The 18438-nt window shown below is 52.0% G+C and overlaps 1 protein-coding gene across 1 annotated transcript in view; it reads left to right on the top strand.

The window, feature by feature from the left end:
• Positions 1-18438, top strand: part of LOC103456963 (sodium channel protein type 5 subunit alpha-like) — a 167256-nt gene that overhangs the window by 136345 nt on the left and 12473 nt on the right. The window contains exons 24-27 of the mRNA XM_081601625.1: positions 10318-10472; positions 10576-10749; positions 12837-12959; positions 14634-14909. Coding sequence (XP_081457751.1) covers positions 10318-10472; positions 10576-10749; positions 12837-12959; positions 14634-14909 — 728 coding nt within the window. The remainder of the gene's footprint in view (positions 1-10317; positions 10473-10575; positions 10750-12836; positions 12960-14633; positions 14910-18438) is intronic.

Genomic DNA, 18438 nt, shown 5'->3' with positions numbered 1-18438 from the left:
GCCGGACTATGGTCGGCATCAGGAGGGGGGATGAGACTCCTGGGACGATGTCCCCTGGACAGATGGGACCGGACAACAGATGTTGGACCGGAGAATGATGGAGGTTCTGGACTTGATGGAGGTTCTGGACATGCCGGGTTTGATGGAGGTTCTGGACCTGATGAGGTTCTGGACCTGATGAGGTTCTGGACCTGCTGGGTCTAGTGGAGGTTCTGGACCTGATGAGTTTCTGGACCTGCCGGGTCTGATGAGGTTCTGGACCTGCCGGGTCTGATGGAGGTTCTGGACCTGCTGGGTCTGATGGAAGTTCTGGACCTGCTGGGTCTGATGAGGTTCTGGAGCTGCCGGGTCTAGTGGAGGTTCTGGACCTGATGAGGTTCTGGACGTGATGAGGTTCTGGACCTGATGAGGTTCTGGACCTGCCGGGTCTAGTGGAGGTTCTGGACCTGATGAGGTTCTGGACCTGATGAGGTTCTGGACCTGATGAGGTTCTGGACTTGATGGAGGTTCTGGACATGCCGGGTTTGATGGAGGTTCTGGACCTGATGAGGTTCTGGACCTGATGAGGTTCTGGACCTGCCGGGTCTAGTGGAGGTTCTGGACCTGATGATGGTCTGGACCTGATGAGGTTCTGGACCTGATGGAGGTTCTGGACATGCCGGGTTTGATGGAGGTTCTGGACCTGATGAGGTTCTGGACCTGATGAGGTTCTGGACCTGCCGGGTCTAGTGGAGGTTCTGGACCTGCTGGGTCTGATGGAGGTTCTGGACCTGCCGGGTCTAGTGGAGGTTCTGGACCTGATGAGGTTCTGGACATGCCGGGTTTGATGGAGGTTCTGGACCTGATGAGGTTCTGGACCTGATGAGGTTCTGGACCTGCCGGGTCTGATGGAGGTTCTGGACCTGCTGGGTCTGATGGAAGTTCTGGACCTGCTGGGTCTGATGGAGGTTCTGGACCTGCCGGGTTTGATGGAGGTTCTGGACCTGCTGGGTCTGATGGAAGTTCTGGACCTGCTGGGTCTGATGGAGGTTCTGGACCTGCCGGGTTTGATGAGGTTCTGGAGCTGCCGGGTCTTTAGTAGACACTGTGACCGGTCCAGAGTTTTGGTAACTCAGGAGGAAATGAGTTTTCTTGTCTTTTATTCCGTTTTGGTCCAAACCTCCGGCCACCAGGTGGCAGCACTGCTGAAGCCTCCACCTTGCTGCCTGTTCAGCAGTAGAAGAAGAAACCGCCTTTCACTCAGAACCGACCGTTTGGAAGATTTAGCCGCTACGCTAGCTTGGCTAACATGAGCTCAATGCTAACAACTGGGCTGGAAGCAGCTGCTGATGTTCTGGACTTCCTGTTCTTGGAGCTGAAGTCCAGAACCGTTGGACAGAACGATGGAGTTGACCAACATGAGGCTCTAGCAGCCAGTATGGACCTGTGGTTCCTCCACTGAGGACCTCCTGGCTCTGCTGGGTCAGATTACTTTCTCTCCATGAAACCGGGCCGATCAGTGGAAGGTCCGGTCCGTATTCTGTGGTTTCACCGTATTCTCCTGAGAGCTCTGCGTTATATTTAGCAGAAAGCCCGTCAGAACCGCTGAGGTCTGCTAGCTGCCAGCTGGCGCCGGAGCGCTGACCTTTTCCGAAGGGAAGTTTGGGTTTTCAGCCTGCAGGACGTTATGTAAGCCTGGAGCTCAGCTGTGGCGGCTCTACCTCCTGCTAACGGGTCCAAACAATCAGAGGTTCCCCAACACGGCCATCTTTGTTTCTACCAGGGTGTTCCAGAGTTTCAGCGAATGTGTGCGGTCCGGTCAGAACCAGCAGCGTTTCTCCCTGCGGCTCCCCCTAGCTGTCAGGAAGACAGAGTGAGCACGCCGGCGCTCATTTTTATTTATCGCGCTGCAAAAGAAGAAGGTCGGCCCACCAGGAGGAGCCGGGAAGAAAGATGGAGGTCACCGGTCCAGTCTGCCTGATGGAGGCGGAGAGACTCCGCCTGCCGCTGCAGGAGGAGCAGAACCGCTAACCCGGCCTGCGGTTCTGTGGTTCGTCCAGACCCACCACAATCAGAATGCTACTATAGATCTACGATCATCAGAGCTGCTCTAACATAAAGCAGAACACGACTTTTTCAGTTTGTCATAAAAACAGCAGAAGAAGAAAATGTTTCCTTCTGTTCCTGCAGGTTTCAGATGAATGTTAGAAAGAAACGGCTGATTTTCTAAAGTTTGATGGCCGACAGCAGAACAAAAGACACCATGAGTTAAAACTACGAGTTAAAACTACGAGTTAAAACTACGAGTTAAAACTGAGTTAAAACTTTGATAAAACTCAAAGGTTTTTCTGAAATGTTGGGTCCAAACCCACCAACATCCAGAAACGTTTTCATCCACATGGAAACAACAAATATGTATTTTGACTCCCCAGACCTGCAGGCTCTGCTGTTACCAAGACATTCTGTTGGTTGGACACTAGGTGGCAGTAATCAGCACAAACAGGCCCTTTAAAAGTGTCCAGGTTGCAGAACTAAGTTAGAACAACTCATAATTCATTATTAATAGTGAATTATGAGTCATAAAAACAATAATCAGACGACGTCTCTCCTGTTAAATCAGCTTGATGAACTTTGATCTGAGTTTAAAAACGTTTTAGTTTAGTTTTCTCGGCAGCAGGTTAATGTTTGTTTTTGAGTGAAATCAGCTTCAAATGTTTTAAAGAATATGAAACAATTTGCTTTGTTAAATCTTATATATTTTATAAAATCAGTTTTTCTTATTGTGATGTTTCACCAGATTTCTGCTGCAGGTTGAACTGACTAACAGTCGTTGATATTTACGGCGACCCGGTGGGCCGAGTCGTTCTGGGTCTTTATTCTGGAGGAAGCTCCGGTTGGCTGGATTAAATCCTTCCTGTCGATACTAAAGAGCTTTCCTTCGCCACACGAGCCACTGCCGAGGCAGATAAAGCTGAAAAATGGGAATTTTAATTTCCACCTCCGCTGCAGTTCCAACAAACGTCTGTGCTGCCCTTTTTTCCCTTTCACTGCGCTCGTCACTGAGCTAGAAGTAAAATGTGCAAAGGGAACACTTTTCTTTAGCGTTCCTCCGGAGGAGAAAGGAAACCACAGAGGAGGTCGTTTTCTATTCACTCCTCCATCAGCAGGTTGCTGCTTCAGCCGCGCTTTCTTCCTGTGGAAATGTATTTTTATCAGGCACACAGCTGGGCAGCAAAGCCCTGAATTCACCCTGTAACACAGGCAGTCATTATTTCGCAGCTCAGCCTCGTCCAGCCAGAAGAAGCAGGTTTAACCCTCTGATCAGCGCCGACACGCCGCGCCACGTTAGCCGCCTCATTAGCCGTCTAAATGCCAGCTCATTGGTTAATGTTGTGATGCCCACAGAGTGGGAGTGTTTCTGCCTCAGTGGGCAGAGTGGGGTCCTGTTTTCAGCGGGCCGGACGGGCTCAGGTGGAGCCTCCGGCTGCCGCTGTGCCCTGGAGCAACGGAACCTGGAAAACCTCTCTGCTGCTTCTCTGGAAAACTGCACAGAAAAACGGCTGAAAGTTTCTGATCTGAACATGTAAAGTCAGAGAATAAAATTTCAAATGAGAAGCAAATGAAGCCGTTTCTAATCTGAGAACACCTCGGAGTGTGAGGTCACGACCCCGCTGCATTATGCATCTGGATGCTGCTCGGCCTGCAGCCTGGCTTATGTAACCTCTGCACTGAGCCGCAGCACGAAACAGCATCGATCAGCGAAGGAAAGACTTTTCCACCTGGGAGGAAATGATTACAAAATACTGGAATATTAATTATTTCTACTGTCTGTTAAGCTAAGTTTATAAATATAAATGTTAATAAATTAAGTAGATCCTAAACTAAACGTGGTTTGGAGCGTTTGCCTGATTAAATCCAGTTTGTAAAATTATTTTGGTCTCTGTTGAATGAAACAGACAAAAACTATTTTATTCTCAGTAACTAGAACATGAACTGAACTCATCCAAGTTTAATGAATTAAATCACATTTCTCTGTTTCTCAGTAAACGTCTCTGGACAGACGTGGTTCTGTTTACATGAAATTATAAGAAGTTTTTATGAGTCTGCAATAATTTTTATTTAATTAGAAATAAAAAGTCTTGATCTTAATGTGGACTTTGCTTGTTTCATTGTTAATTAGAGTCGGGCCTCCAAACAGAGACATTTGGTCTCTTATCATCTAAAGTGACCTGAGAGGAACTGGGTCGGGCGGAACCAACCCGATGGATGGATGGTTGGATGGTGGTTGGATGGATGGATGGATAGATGGTTGGTTGGTGGTTGGATAAATGGTTGGATGGTGGTTGGCTGTTTGGCTGGTGGTTGGATGGTGGTTGGATGGTTGGATGGCGGTTGGCTGGCGGTTGGATGGTGGTTGGATGGTGGTTGGATGGTGGTTGGATGGTGGTTGGATGGCGGTTGGCTTGTGGTTGGATGGTGGTTGGATGGTGGTTGGCTGGTGGTTGGCTGGTGGTTGGATGGTGGTTGGCTGTTTGGCTGGTGGTTGGATGGTTGTTGGCTGGTGGTTGGATGGCGGTTGGCTGGTGGTTGGATGGTGGTTGGATGGCGGTTGGCTGGTGGTTGGATGGTGGTTGGATGGTGGTTGGATGGCGGTTGGCTGGTGGTTGGATGGTGGTTGGATGGCGGTTGGCTTGTGGTTGGATGGTGGTTGGATGGTGGTTGGCTGGTGGTTGTATGGTTGTTGGCTGGTGGTTGGATGGTGGTTGGATGGCGGTTGGCTTGTGGTTGGATGGTGGTTGGATGGTGGTTGGATGGCGGTTGGCTGGTGGTTGTATGGTTGTTGGCTGGTGGTTGGATGGTGGTTGGATGGTGGTTGGATGGTGGTTGGATGGCGGTTGGCTTGTGGTTGGATGGTGGTTGGCTGGTGGTTGGATGGTTGTTGGCTGGTGGTTGGATGGTGGTTGGATGGTGGTTGGATGGCGGTTGGCTGGTGGTTGGATGGTGGTTGGATGGCGGTTGGCTTGTGGTTGGATGGTGGTTGGATGGTGGTTGGATGGCGGTTGGCTGGTGGTTGTATGGTTGTTGGCTGGTGGTTGGATGGTGGTTGGATGGTGGTTGGATGGCGGTTGGCTTGTGGTTGGATGGTGGTTGGATGGTGGTTGGATGGTGGTTGGATGGTGGTTGGCTGGTGGTTGGCTGGTGGTTGGATGGTGGTTGGATGGTGGTTGGCTGGTGGTTGGATGGTGGTTGGCTGGTGGTTGGTGGTTGGATGGTGGTTGGCTGGTGGTTGGATGGTGGTTGGCTGGTGGTTGGATGGTGGTTGGATGGTGGTTGGATGGTGGTTGGTTGGATGGTGGTTGGCTGGTGGTTGGATGGTGGTTGGATGGTGGTTGGATGGTGGTTGGCTGGTGGTTGGCTGGTGGTTGGATGGTGGTTGGATGGTGGTTGGCTGGTGGTTGGATGGTGGTTGGCTGGTGGTTGGTGGTTGGATGGTGGTTGGCTGGTGGTTGGATGGTTGGTGGTGGTTGGATGGTGGTTGGTGGGTGGTTGGTGGTGGTTGGCTGGTGGTTGGATGGTGGTTGGATGGTGGTTGGCTGGTGGTTGGATGGTGGTTGGCTGGTGGTTGGTGGTTGGATGGTGGTTGGCTGGTGGTTGGATGGTGGTTGGATGGTGGTTGGATGGTGGTTGGCTGGTGGTTGGCTGGTGGTTGGATGGTGGTTGGATGGTGGTTGGCTGGTGGTTGGATGGTGGTTGGCTGGTGGTTGGTGGTTGGATGGTGGTTGGCTGGTGGTTGGATGGTGGTTGGCTGGTGGTTGGATGGTGGTTGGATGGTGGTTGGATGGTGGTTGGTTGGATGGTGGTTGGCTGGTGGTTGGATGGTGGTTGGATGGTGGTTGGATGGTGGTTGGCTGGTGGTTGGCTGGTGGTTGGATGGTGGTTGGATGGTGGTTGGCTGGTGGTTGGATGGTGGTTGGCTGGTGGTTGGTGGTTGGATGGTGGTTGGCTGGTGGTTGGATGGTTGGATGGTGGTTGGATGGTGGTTGGATGGTGGTTGGCTGGTGGTTGGATGGTGGTTGGCTGGTGGTTGGTGGTTGGATGGTGGTTGGCTGGTGGTTGGATGGTGGTTGGATGGTGGTTGGATGGTGGTTGGATGGTGGTGGTTGGATGGTGGTTGGCTGGTGGTTGGATGGTGGTTGGATGGTGGTTGGATGGTGGTTGGCTGGTGGTTGGCTGGTGGTTGGATGGTGGTTGGATGGTGGTTGGCTGGTGGTTGGATGGTGGTTGGCTGGTGGTTGGCTGGTGGTTGGATGGTGGTTGGATGGTGGTTGGCTGGTGGTTGGCTGGTGGTTGGATGGTGGTTGGATGGTGGTTGGCTGGTGGTTGGATGGTGGTTGGCTGGTGGTTGGTGGTTGGATGGTGGTTGGCTGGTGGTTGGATGGTGGTTGGCTGGTGGTTGGATGGTGGTTGGATGGTGGTTGGATGGTGGTTGGTTGGATGGTGGTTGGTGGTGGTTGGATGGTGGTTGGATGGTGGTTGGATGGTGGTTGGCTGGTGGTTGGCTGGTGGTTGGATGGTGGTTGGATGGTGGTTGGCTGGTGGTTGGATGGTGGTTGGCTGGTGGTTGGTGGTTGGATGGTGGTTGGCTGGTGGTTGGATGGTTGGATGGTGGTTGGATGGTGGTTGGCTGGTGGTTGGATGGTTGGATGGTGGTTGGATGGTGGTTGGTTGGCTGGTGGTTGGATGGTGGTTGGTTGGATGGTGGTTGGATGGTGGTTGGATGGTGGTTGGCTGGTGGTTGGATGGTGGTTGGATGGTGGTTGGATGGTGGTTGGATGGTGGTTGGATGTAATGCGTTCGGCCCAGTCTGACTTCCTGTTTCTGGGAAGTTTTGCCTGAAAACCTCTCACTTCCTGTAACTCCAGGTCCAGCTGACGTTCAGAGCCGTTTCCTTGGCGACGGCATTTTCTCAGAGTAAACAGGAAGCAGCGTGTTGGTCTGCAGCAGCCAGCCTGCTGATGGACATTCAGCAACGTTTTCTGGGTGGCGTTAATATCAGATCCATATCAGATCAAAGCTTCGATCAGCAGAGCGCCGTCTGGCCAACAGCTGACCCAACGAGGCCTGTAGTTCTGCGTTCAGTCCGTTTATTAAAGCCTGTTTCAGTGAGCTGAGGGGTTTCCTAACTGCCTGGGTTGGATTACAGCTCGCTTGTTCTCATTGGATTACCAGCTGACAGATCAGGAAGAGCCTATTAGTCTCCATGGAAGCAGAAAGCCGGGTAATCAGAGCCGTAATTACAGAGGCAGGCAGACGCTGCAATCAGAGCGGAGAGGAGCAGCTCCAATCATCATCATCTCCGTCACAGGAAGCCAGTCATTCACCAAAATATGGCTCCCTCCCCCTCAGAGCGTCCAGGGAGCATCACGACGCTGACCGACCCGAAACATCTGCACAGATCCGCTCAGCGCCTCCTGCCACTTCTAAAATATAACCACTTCCTGTCTCTGGTCCGCTTGGCGTTCACATTCAAACCGAACCAGAGTTCACTTCAACCAAACCCAGAACCAGGTTTGGAGGTCAGAGGTCGATTAGCATTCATACCTCACCAACTGGACCGGACTTTGACTAGGCAGACGGACCGGAGTTGGAGTGAACCTGGACTCCGAGTCTGCCGCCCTCCAGGTTCGGTTCCCTGACCTCAGACTGAGTGGAGCTAACGCCGCTAAAGGTCAGAGCCGTGGAAACCGGACTCTGGGTCAGGCTGAGGTCTGGTTTCTGATCCGCCTCCGGAGCAGAAAGAGGTTTTAGCCTCTGATTCACTGAGTTCATAATGATGGAGGACGATCAGGCGGCGTCCCTCAGGGCTCCGTCCTCCAGCAGCCGTCGCTCCTGATCTCATGTCTGATCTCTTCTTCCCGTGTCGCCTTGTCGGGTTTTCCAGCCTCATCCTCTCACTCTCGGAGCGTCCTTCCTGTCAGCTCCGACTCCGTCATCCTCGTGGCCCGCGGGCCTCTCAGCACCACTCAGCCGTCACTCTCTCCCGATCCCGGCTCTGAGTTTCATGTCGTCCTGGATATTGTTTTTGACACATCGATCAGATCTGGTTAAAAAGCGGCTTTCAGACGCGGCCGGCCGGTGGGAGTGAAACCGGAGCCTCGTTATCAGCAGAGTGACCATCGCTGCTTCGCTTCCAGCATCCATCAGCCGCGTCTATCAAGATCAGCCGTTATTCTCCAGAGCTTCAGACGTTTGATCGATGCGCAGCTTTCAGACGCTTAGATGATATCGACGCAGAGCAAAGTGGGACTAAATAAAAAGTCAATATGGGAAACTTTTAAAGTTTATTTCCCAGATTTTTCCTCCTGATCTTGTTTATGCTGCATCGGGTCCTGATTGCTGTTTGGAAGAGATGTGATTAACGCCGAATGTGTTTTTATGTCTGTTCGCCGTCCTGCCGTCGGTTAAGCTCGGAAAACGAGGAGGAAGACGATGAGATCTGCAATCTGCTGCTTCGTTACGGCAGAACCTGGAGCTCAACATCTGTCAGAGGCTCAGGTTACGCAACAGCAGCAAACATGTCCAGTCAGACGGCGAACCTCACCAGGACTCTGTCTGCTCCGGGTCAACGGCTCACTAACTACCACTCACTAACTACCACTCACTAACTACCACTCACTAACTACCACTCACTAACTACCACTCACTAACTACCACTCAGCGTTTTTCAGTAATTACCACCAGCTCCACTTGCACCGTATTTCATTTATAACACGATGTTTTTACCATGTATGAGTAAAATGGAAGATAATAAAATCAACATTAAGAAATGATTGACTTAAAACGAGCTTCTTGCTGAAAAGTTACATGTTAGTTACTTTGGTTGTGTTTGAAGTATATGAAGCCATTTGTACCAGAATTCCTCGTTTTGGTGTTTTCAGCGTCGGAGCGCCGAACTGAACGCTTTCTGCTGCTTCTGTCTGCAGCAGCGGCACCCCCTGCAGCTGCGCCCCCTGCAGCGGCGACCCCTGCAGCTGCGCCCCCTGCAGCGGCACCCCCTGCAGCTGCGCCCCCTGCAGCGGCGACCCCTGCAGCGGCGACCCCTGCAGCGGCGCCCCCTGCAGCGGCGCCCCCTGCAGCGGCACCCCCTGCAGCTGCGCCCCCTGCAGCGGCGACCCCTGCAGCGGCGACCCCTGCAGCGGCGCCCCCTGCAGCGGCGACCCCTGCAGCGGCGCCCCCTGCAGCGGTGACCCCTGCAGCGGCGACCCCTGCAGCGGCGACCCCTGCAGCGGCGCCCCCTGCAGCGGCGACCCCTGCAGCGGCGCCCCCTGCAGCGGCGACCCCTGCAGCGGCGCCCCCTGCAGCGGCGACCCCTGCAGCGGCGCCCCCTGCAGCGGTGACCCCTGCAGCGGCGACCCCTGCAGCGGCGACCCCTGCAGCGGCGCCCCCTGCAGCTGCGCCCCCTGCAGCGGCGCCCCCTGCAGCGGTGACCCCTGCAGCGGCGACCCCTGCAGCTGCGCCCCCTGCAGCGGTGACCCCTGCAGCTGCGCCCCTTGCAGCGGCGCCCCCTGCAGCTGCGCCCCCTGCAGCGGCGCCCCCTGCAGCGGCGCCCCCTGCAGCGGCGCCCCCTGCAGCGGCGACCCCTGCAGCGGCGCCCCCTGCAGCGGCGCCCCCTGCAGCGGCGACCCCTGCAGCGGCGCCCCCTGCAGCGGCGACCCCTGCAGCGGCGCCCCCTGCAGCGGCGCCCCCTGCAGCGGCGCCCCCTGCAGCTGCGCCCCCTGCAGCGGTGACCCCTGCAGCTGCGCCCCCTGCAGCGGCGACCCCTGCAGCTGCGCCCCCTGCAGCGGCGCCCCCTGCAGCGGCGACCCCTGCAGCTGCGCCCCCTGCAGCGGCGACCCCTGCAGCTGCGCCCCCTGCAGCGGCGACCCCTGCAGCGGCGACCCCTGCAGCTGCGCCCCCTGCAGCTGCGCCCCCTGCAGCGGCGACCCCTGCAGCGGCGACCCCTGCAGCGGCGACCCCTGCAGCTGCGCCCCCTGCAGCGGCGACCCCTGCAGCGGCGCCCCCTGCAGCGGCGACCCCTGCAGCGGCGACCCCTGCAGCGGCGACCCCTGCAGCGGCGACCCCTGCAGCGGCGCCCCCTGCAGCAGCGCGCCTTGCAGCCAGGCACCACCAGGGACTCAAACTCTCACATTTTATGCCGTTAGAGGAAGAATCGGCAGACAGTAGACGTGGTTCTAATGGGACCGGGGGGAAAGCGGACGGATCGTCTCGGCTTCTGAAGCTTCGGGTTGAAGCTGAACCTCCTGACCTGATGCGTTTCCTGCTTCCTGTCGCCTGCAGTGTGCGTGTCCCGGTTCCGGTGCTGCGACATCGACACCACGGCGGGTCTGGGCCAGATGTGGTGGAGAACGAGGAAGACCTGCTACCAGATCGTAGAGCACAGCTGGTTCGAGTCCTTCATCATCTTCATGATCCTTCTCAGCTCGGGAGCTCTGGTCAGCGGCGCCATCTTCTTCCTGTTGTACAGGACTTCCTGTGGTACACTAGTAAACTTGACTTGACCTTTCCCCCCTGTGGCCTCTCTGTCGCCCCCTGCAGGCCTTCGAGGACATCTACATCGAGCAGAGAAGGGTCGTCAAGGTGGTGCTCGAATATGCTGACAAGATCTTCACCTACATCTTCATCCTGGAGATGGCGCTGAAGTGGCTCGCATACGGCTTCAAGAAGTACTTCACCAACTACTGGTGCTGGCTGGACTTCCTCATCGTCGATGTAAGACGTCCGTCACCGCGCGGTGTGTGTGTGTGTGTGTGTGTGTGTGTGTGTGTGTGTGTGTGTGTGTGTGTGTGTGTGTGTGTGTGAGATCCATGAAAACAGGACAGCAGTGACGGAGTGTGTTGTTTTCTGATGGAGGATCTGAAAGTACTTCCAGCAGATGAAGAACCAGAGGATCATCGTCCCTCATGTTTCAGAAACCGACATGTTGGAGTTAAACATCCTGGGTTTAGTTCTGAACAGCGAGTCGATCCTGTCGGCGGCTCAGCCTGCAGAATCGGCCCGACGTCCTGCTGACGGGGCTGAGAGGCGCAGCCTGCCGCTCTGTGTCTCTCCGGGTGTTTTCCACCCGGACGTCTCCAGAAATGACGCCGCACATTGTGAGGTTCTGATGCGACTGCAGCCACCGAGTCACACAGATCCAGCATGTGGAGGCCGAAACGGAGCGCCGCCTCATTACTGCGGGCAAAACTAGTGACTGATTTAACCTGAGAGCTTCGCTCTTCACCAGCAGGGGGCAGAAAACAACCAAACACAGAGGTGGACCTGACCCGGTTCTGGAACGGAGACGTTTTATTGGTTTAACTCCAGATGTTCGTCCTCCATGTCACAATGATTCAATCATCAATCATTAGCACTTCATATTTCAAAGTAAAAGTCAGATTAACAGAATATTTGGCTGCATGAGTAACGAATCAGAATATCAGATTTAATATTTATAAATGATGTCAAAAATGCAACTATAATCAAACGATGGCGTTTTAAATACTAAAATTAGACAAACATTTATGAAATGAATTCTTACTACTGTTCACTGAAAACGGAGCAGCAGAGATTTTGCACAAACAAGAGGTCTCACTTCGTCCTAAACTGTCCATCATGCAGTAAAGTTGCTGTTTCTGGGTTTAGTAGCCAGACGTTTCCTGTCTGATCATTTTAAACTCGGTTTAAACAGCTGCTGAGCTGCATCAGTCCAGGACTGAAACATGAGGTCAGTTGCTGCAGGTTTTCTCCTCCTGGTGGCTCTTGAGGCTCTGCAGGTTTCTGGGTTTCAATTGTTTTTACGCAAATCAGAAGGAATCGTAGAAAACATCCCTGTGGAACTCCGAACCGCAGCATTTCCTCCGTTTTAGATTTGGAGCTCATGATCAGAGTTCATCTATGAACCTGTATGGAAAATATGGAATCCCTGTATTTATTATTATTATTATTATTATTATTATTATTATTATTATTATTATTATTATTATTATTTCAATGAGGTATAGAGAGATGTTGGCTAATCAAAGTTCTGTTAAAAGCATTGATCTACCAGTTTGGTTTAGTAAATCCTGTGTTTGAGCAGCTTTGCTTCGCCTGACCTTGGACCTGTGTGACCCTTGTGACCCCTGAGTGATCCCTGTGTGACCCCTGTTTGACCCCTGAGTGACCCTGTGTGACCTGTGTGTAACCCCTGTGTGACCGCTGTGTGACTCCTGAGTGACCCCTGTGACCCTACATGACCCCTGTGCGAACCCTGTGTGACCTGTGCGTGACCCCTTGACCCTGAGTGACCCCTGTGCAAACCCTGTGTGACCCGTAGATCTCGGTGCTGGCCTACCTGGCCCAGTTCATCCCGGTGAACCAGGTCACCACCCTGCGGGTTCTCAGGACGCTCAGGGCTCTCCGTCCTCTCCGGGCCGCGTCCCGCTTCGCTGGTATCAGGGTAAGAACCGGCTGACCCGCCTGGTTCTGTGCGGCTCCGCCAGAGGAAACGTCTCAGGTGGATCAGAACCTGAAACCTTTCCTCTGTCTGGATCCCTGGCCCGTCCGTTCAGACCTCTCCCTGAGCGGCGCTCCTTCCAGGACTTCTTTCCTCCTGTGAATCAGAAATAACGTGACGTATTTCTGGCCTGCAGCGCCCCCTGGAGGGCCTCCGTAACCTGCGCTCTGTTTCAGGCCTCAGCTGACCTTCCTCCTCAGCAGGGCGTTGAACTCTCCTCCTCCTCTCGGCGTCAGAAGAGCCGCTAACTCCTCCCTCTCTTCTGTGTCCCTCCTCCTCTTCCTCCTGCCTTTCCCTCCTCTTCCTCCTCCTCTTCCTCCAGGTTTCGTTGGTCAGTCTGGTGGCCAACACGTTGGGTTACTCCGACCTGGCAGCCATCAAGTCCCTGCGGACGCTGCGGGCCCTGCGGCCCCTCAGGGCCCTGTCCAGATTTGAAGGCATGAGGGTAAGAGTCAGTATTAATGTGAGCCAACGCACCTGAGCAGCAGCTGCCAGCAGCTCCTCCTCTGACAAAATCAGCTCGTATTAAACCAAGACGAGGATAAATATGGAAAATCTGAATAATCATGAAACTGAAGTGATGTACAGATTATTTCTCATCCAGATTTTAGTCTTTTTATCAGCGTCTTTCTGCTGCTGAGCTCAGAATTATTCAGATTTATAGTTTTAATTTAGACGTGTAAAAATTTAAAACATGTTAAAAACAAACATCAACCTTCTGAGGGAATCAGATTTAATAACTTTAGTTTGTTTTAATGTCGTTAAACCTGACAGAACCAGTTTGACCCGGTTCTGATCCAGATCTGGTTCTGATCCAGAAGCTTCTGATCCATCAATCAGATGGATTAGTTACGTCATCAATTAATCCATAAATGATTGATGCAGATTTTATGTTTCATTTGATTCCATCAGAAAAAATCAGCTGAGATTCAGTTTGAAATGAAACAGGAAGATTTCAAAGAAAAGCCCCGTCTGCTGTCCTCTGTCCTCCTGTCTGTCCATCTGTCTGTCCTCCTGTCTGTCCATCTGTCCCCCTGACCCTTTGTCTTCCTGTCAATCTGTCCTCCTGTCTGTCCATCTGTCTGTCCTCCTGTCTGTCCATCTGTCCCCCTGACCCTTTGTCTTCCTGTCAATCTGTCCTCCTGTCTGTCCCTCTGTCCTCTGTCCATCTGTCCTCCTGTCTGTCCTCCTGTCCCTTTGTCTTTCTGTCCATCTGTCCCTCTGTCTGTCCTCTTGTCCCTCTCATGTCTCAGTCTAACCACCGTTTCTCCTGTCAGTATTTAGTCCCTCCAGGAGTCGTCAGTATTACTGAGTGGAACCGGGTCGCCGTTCTGCAGAACCACCAGAACCGAGTCCGAACACCTGCAGCTCCACAACAGGATCATAAAAATATTAAAACTTATTTAAACGGCTGAAAGAAAAATTAATCTGTGACAATCTGACCTGAAATCAGATCAACTATTTAAAAAATGTAAAATTTCTTTGGGGAATTTTTAAAAATTTTAGTTTCAAACAAAATTTTTCTCCAAATATTAGCTGAAAATGTTTTACATCCTCAGGAAACGTTGCTGAGTTCTGCAGGCGCTGCGACTCGGGTCCACATGAACCTTCATCCTCCTCTTCCTCATGCCGCTCTGCTTGGGTTTCTGTGGAGAGGTGCATTATGGGTAGAGGTGCATTATGGGTAGAAATGATTGGACCGTTTCCATCAGGCTGCAGTAAAACGGAGCAGACTGAACCAGAATGTTTTTAAATAATCTTTAAATTAATAAAAACATAATTCAGATTAAACTGTTGGGGGAATAATTTGATTTGCTCCAGTTTGGTTTAAAGTCCTGAATCGGTTCTGATAATAATCCATGTTCTCTGTCTGGATCTGATGGTCCGACCCAAACCAAACCAAACCCAGTAAACCCAACAGACTCAGTATTTACAGTGCGTTTCTGAGGAAATGCTGAATATGTTTTGTCTTTGATGATGATACTCGGTCCTCCTGTTTGGCTTTAAAGCTAAATTTAAAAATCTGAACTCCTGGTTCCACCTGACCATCAAACCGCCGTTCCGCCGTCTGGACCCGGAGCGCCGGGCGACCCGCTGACCCGGTCCGGTCTGTCTGCAGGTGGTGGTGAACGCCCTGATCGGCGCCATCCCCTCCATCATGAACGTGCTGCTGGTCTGCCTGATCTTCTGGCTCATCTTCAGCATCATGGGCGTCAACCTTTTCGCCGGGAAGTTCGGCCGCTGCGTCAACCGGACCGGCTTCGTGTACGACGCCTCGCTCATCAACAACAAGTCCGAGTGCGACGCCGCCAACGACACCTCGCAGCACTACTGGACCAAGGTCAAGGTCAACTTCGACAACGTCGGCGCCGGATACCTGGCTCTGCTGCAAGTGGTGAGCGTCACAGAACCAGAACCGCTCCGTTCTGGGCTCAGAACCGCTGACTGGGTTTATGAAAAAATACAGATTATTTTATCAGGACATTTTCCCATGTTAGGCAGCTTGGACTGAAAAACCCGGTCCAGTTTGAATTAAATTCACATTAATAAGAGGCAGATCGGACCGGACCGGCTGCAGATCGGACCGGACCGGCTGCAGACCGGACCGGACCGGCTGCAGACCATACCGGACCGGCTGCAGATCGGACTGGACCGGCTGCAGACCGGACTGGACCGGCTGCAGATCGGACCGGACCGGCTGCAGACCGGACCGGACCGGCTGCAGACTGGACCGGCTGCAGATCGGACTGGACCGGCTGCAGACTGGACCGGCTGCAGATCGGACTGGACCGGCTGCAGACTGGACCGGCTGCAGATCGGACCGGACCGTCTGCAGATCGGACCGGACCGGCTGCAGACCGGACCGGACCGGCTGCAGATCGGACTGGACCGGCTGCAGACTGGACCGGCTGCAGATCGGACCGGACCGTCTGCAGATCGGACCGGACCGGCTGCAGACCATACCGGACCGGCTGCAGATCGGACTGGACCGGCTGCAGACTGGACCAGCTGCAGATCGGACCGGACCGTCTGCAGACCAGACCGGACCGGCTGCAGACCATACCGGACCGGCTGCAGATCGGACTGGACCGGCTGCAGACTGGACCGGCTGCAGATCGGACTGGACCGGCTGCAGACCGGACCGGCTGCAGACCATACCGGACCGGCTGCAGATCGGACCGGCTGCAGATCGGACTGGACCGGCTGCAGATCGGACCGGCTGCAGATCAGACTGGACCAGCTGCAGATCGGACCGGACCGGCTGCAGATCGGACCGGACCGGCTGCAGACCATACCGGACTGGCTGCAGATCGGACCGGCTGCAGATCGGACTGGACCGGCTGCAGATCGGACCGGCTGCAGACCGGACCGGCTGCAGACCGGACTGGACCGGCTGCAGAGGAACCAGGTTGTTCATCATGTCCTCAGACTCTCTGCTCTCTCCATCTTGTCTCTCGGCCTTCCTGTTCCTCTGCAGCGTCTCTATTTGCTGCATCAGTTGTTCGTTACGTTGATCGATTCTGATTAATCAGCTAAACTTTTAGTTTCATCAAACAGTTTGAGTTTCCTGCCTCCTTATGTTTAATTTCATTTTCTTTTATTTGTATTAAAATCCATCCATCCATTTTCTTACACCTGGTCCGTTGGTGGGTCAGGAGGAGCTGCTGCCTCTCCAGCTATTGTACCGGGTGAGAGGCGGGGTCACCTGGACAGGTCACCAGTCTGTCGCAGGGCAACACAGAGACACACAACCACTCACTCACACCTAGGCACAATTTGTAGAGGCCAATTAACCTGACAGTCATGTTTCTGGACTGTGGGAGGAAACCGGAGTACCTGGAGAAAACCCACCATGCACAGGGAGAACATGGAGACTCCATGCAGAAAGACCGGGAATCGAACCCAGAACCTTCTCGCTGCAAGGCAACAGCTCTACCAACTGCTCCACTGTGCAGCCCCTTTGTATTAAAATAATTCTTAAAAACATTTAAGATAATTATTAAATATTTCTAAAGAAATGAATTAGAATAATTATGTTTATTAAAACAATAAAAAAAAATTTGGAATAACCTTTAAAAATAATTTTAACGGTTAATTTCAACTAACAAATTCTAGTTAAAAAATATTGTAATTAATATTTTATGAAAATTATTCAAATAATTATTTTACTGTAATATTACAGATTGTTTAATTAAAAAATATAACTGGTTACATTTATCAAACATTTAAACTGACAACAGATAATCAAAAATATCTAATAAAACTATATGTCCTAAAATATTTATTATTAATAAAAATAATTTTAAATGAATAATAATAGAAGGATTTGGAGCTGGCTTTGATCTTTGGTCCTGTTCTTTTTAAGTTTATTTTATTTCTAACTTTGCTTTCAACTCTTTTTAACTGTTTTATCATTTTTAACTGAATATGAATAAAATCTGGTCAGGATTTCTTCCTCCCCTCCTCTTCCTCGCTCTCTGTCGCCCACCTCAGGCGTCCTGAGAGCCTCCAATCAATCGGCGTCTGAGAGGCTTTTATTTTTAGAGTCAGGTGAGGGGGGGCGGGTCAGGTTTACAGGTAGAAGAAAAAGGTTCAAATAATAACCTGAAAGAAACGACCCAGCAGAGGGATGTGGGCTGGAGGGAGACGAGTTGAGAGGATTAAAGGTTTTAAAGATGGAGGAAGAAATGAGAGCAGAGAGGAAGAGGAAGAGGAGAGACAGAGGGATGAAGATGTGACTCTTCATCAGAGCCGGAGGAGGAAAACAAAGCAAAGTGTGGATGAGCCACTCGACCGGCAACAAATGAGACCTTAAGAGTTTGTCAGAATCCCGTCGCCCTGGCAACGAGTCCCTCAGCACATCGCAGCGTTCTGCCGGTCGGCGCGGCAACAGTCGGCGGGGGCAACCTTTCCATTAGCATCTGGAAAGTTCTGCACACTGCAAAAAATGACGCAGAGTTTGTTAGAGAGAGAAGAAAAAAGATCCACAGGGAGGAAGATATCATCTTCATCAGTCATCATCATCATCAGTTATCATCTTCATCAGTTATCATCTTCATCAGTCATCATCATCATCAGTTATCATCTTCATCAGTCATCATCATCATCAGTTATCATCTTCATCAGTTATCATCTTCATCAGTTATCATCTTCATCAGTTATCATCTTCATCAGTCATCATCATCATCAGTTATCATCTTCATCAGTCATCATCATCATCAGTTATCATCTTCATCAGTTATCATCTTCATCAGTTATCATCTTCATCAGTCATCATCTTCATCAGTCATCATCAGTTATCATCTTCATCAGTTATCATCTTCATCAGTTATCATCTTCATCAGTTATCTTCATCAGTCATCTTCATCAGTTATCATCTTCATCACTATTATCTTTATCCATCCCAGCTGAAGGTGATGAGTGTGATGAAGATGAGGACAATGATGAAGATGAGGACAGTGATGAAGGTGAGGACAGTGATGAAGATGAGGACAGTGATGAAGGTGAGGACAGTGATGAAGATGAGTGATGAAGATGAGGACAGTGATGAAGGTGAGGACAGTGATGAAGATGAGGACAGTGATGAAGGTGAGGACAGTGATGAAGATGAGGACAGTGATGAAGGTGAGGACAGTGATGAAGGTGAGGACAGTGATGAAGATGAGGACAGTGATGAAGGTGAGGACAGTGATGAAGATGAGGACAGTGATGAAGATGAGGACAGTGATGAAGATGAGGACAGTGATGAAGGTGAGGACAGTGATGAAGATGAGGACAGTGATGAAGATGAGGACAGTGATGAAGATGAGGACAGTGATGAAGATGAGGACAGTGATGAAGATGAGGACAGTGATGAAGGTGAGGACAGTGATGAAGATGAGGACAGTGATGAAGGTGAGGACAGTGATGAAGATGAGGACAGT

Source organism: Poecilia reticulata, chromosome 20 (assembly GCF_904066995.2).
Source record: "Poecilia reticulata chromosome 20, P_reticulata-male-v2, whole genome shotgun sequence".
In the NCBI taxonomy this organism is placed as follows: Eukaryota; Metazoa; Chordata; class Actinopteri; order Cyprinodontiformes; family Poeciliidae; genus Poecilia; species Poecilia reticulata.
This window is presented reverse-complemented; position numbering and strand designations above follow the sequence as displayed.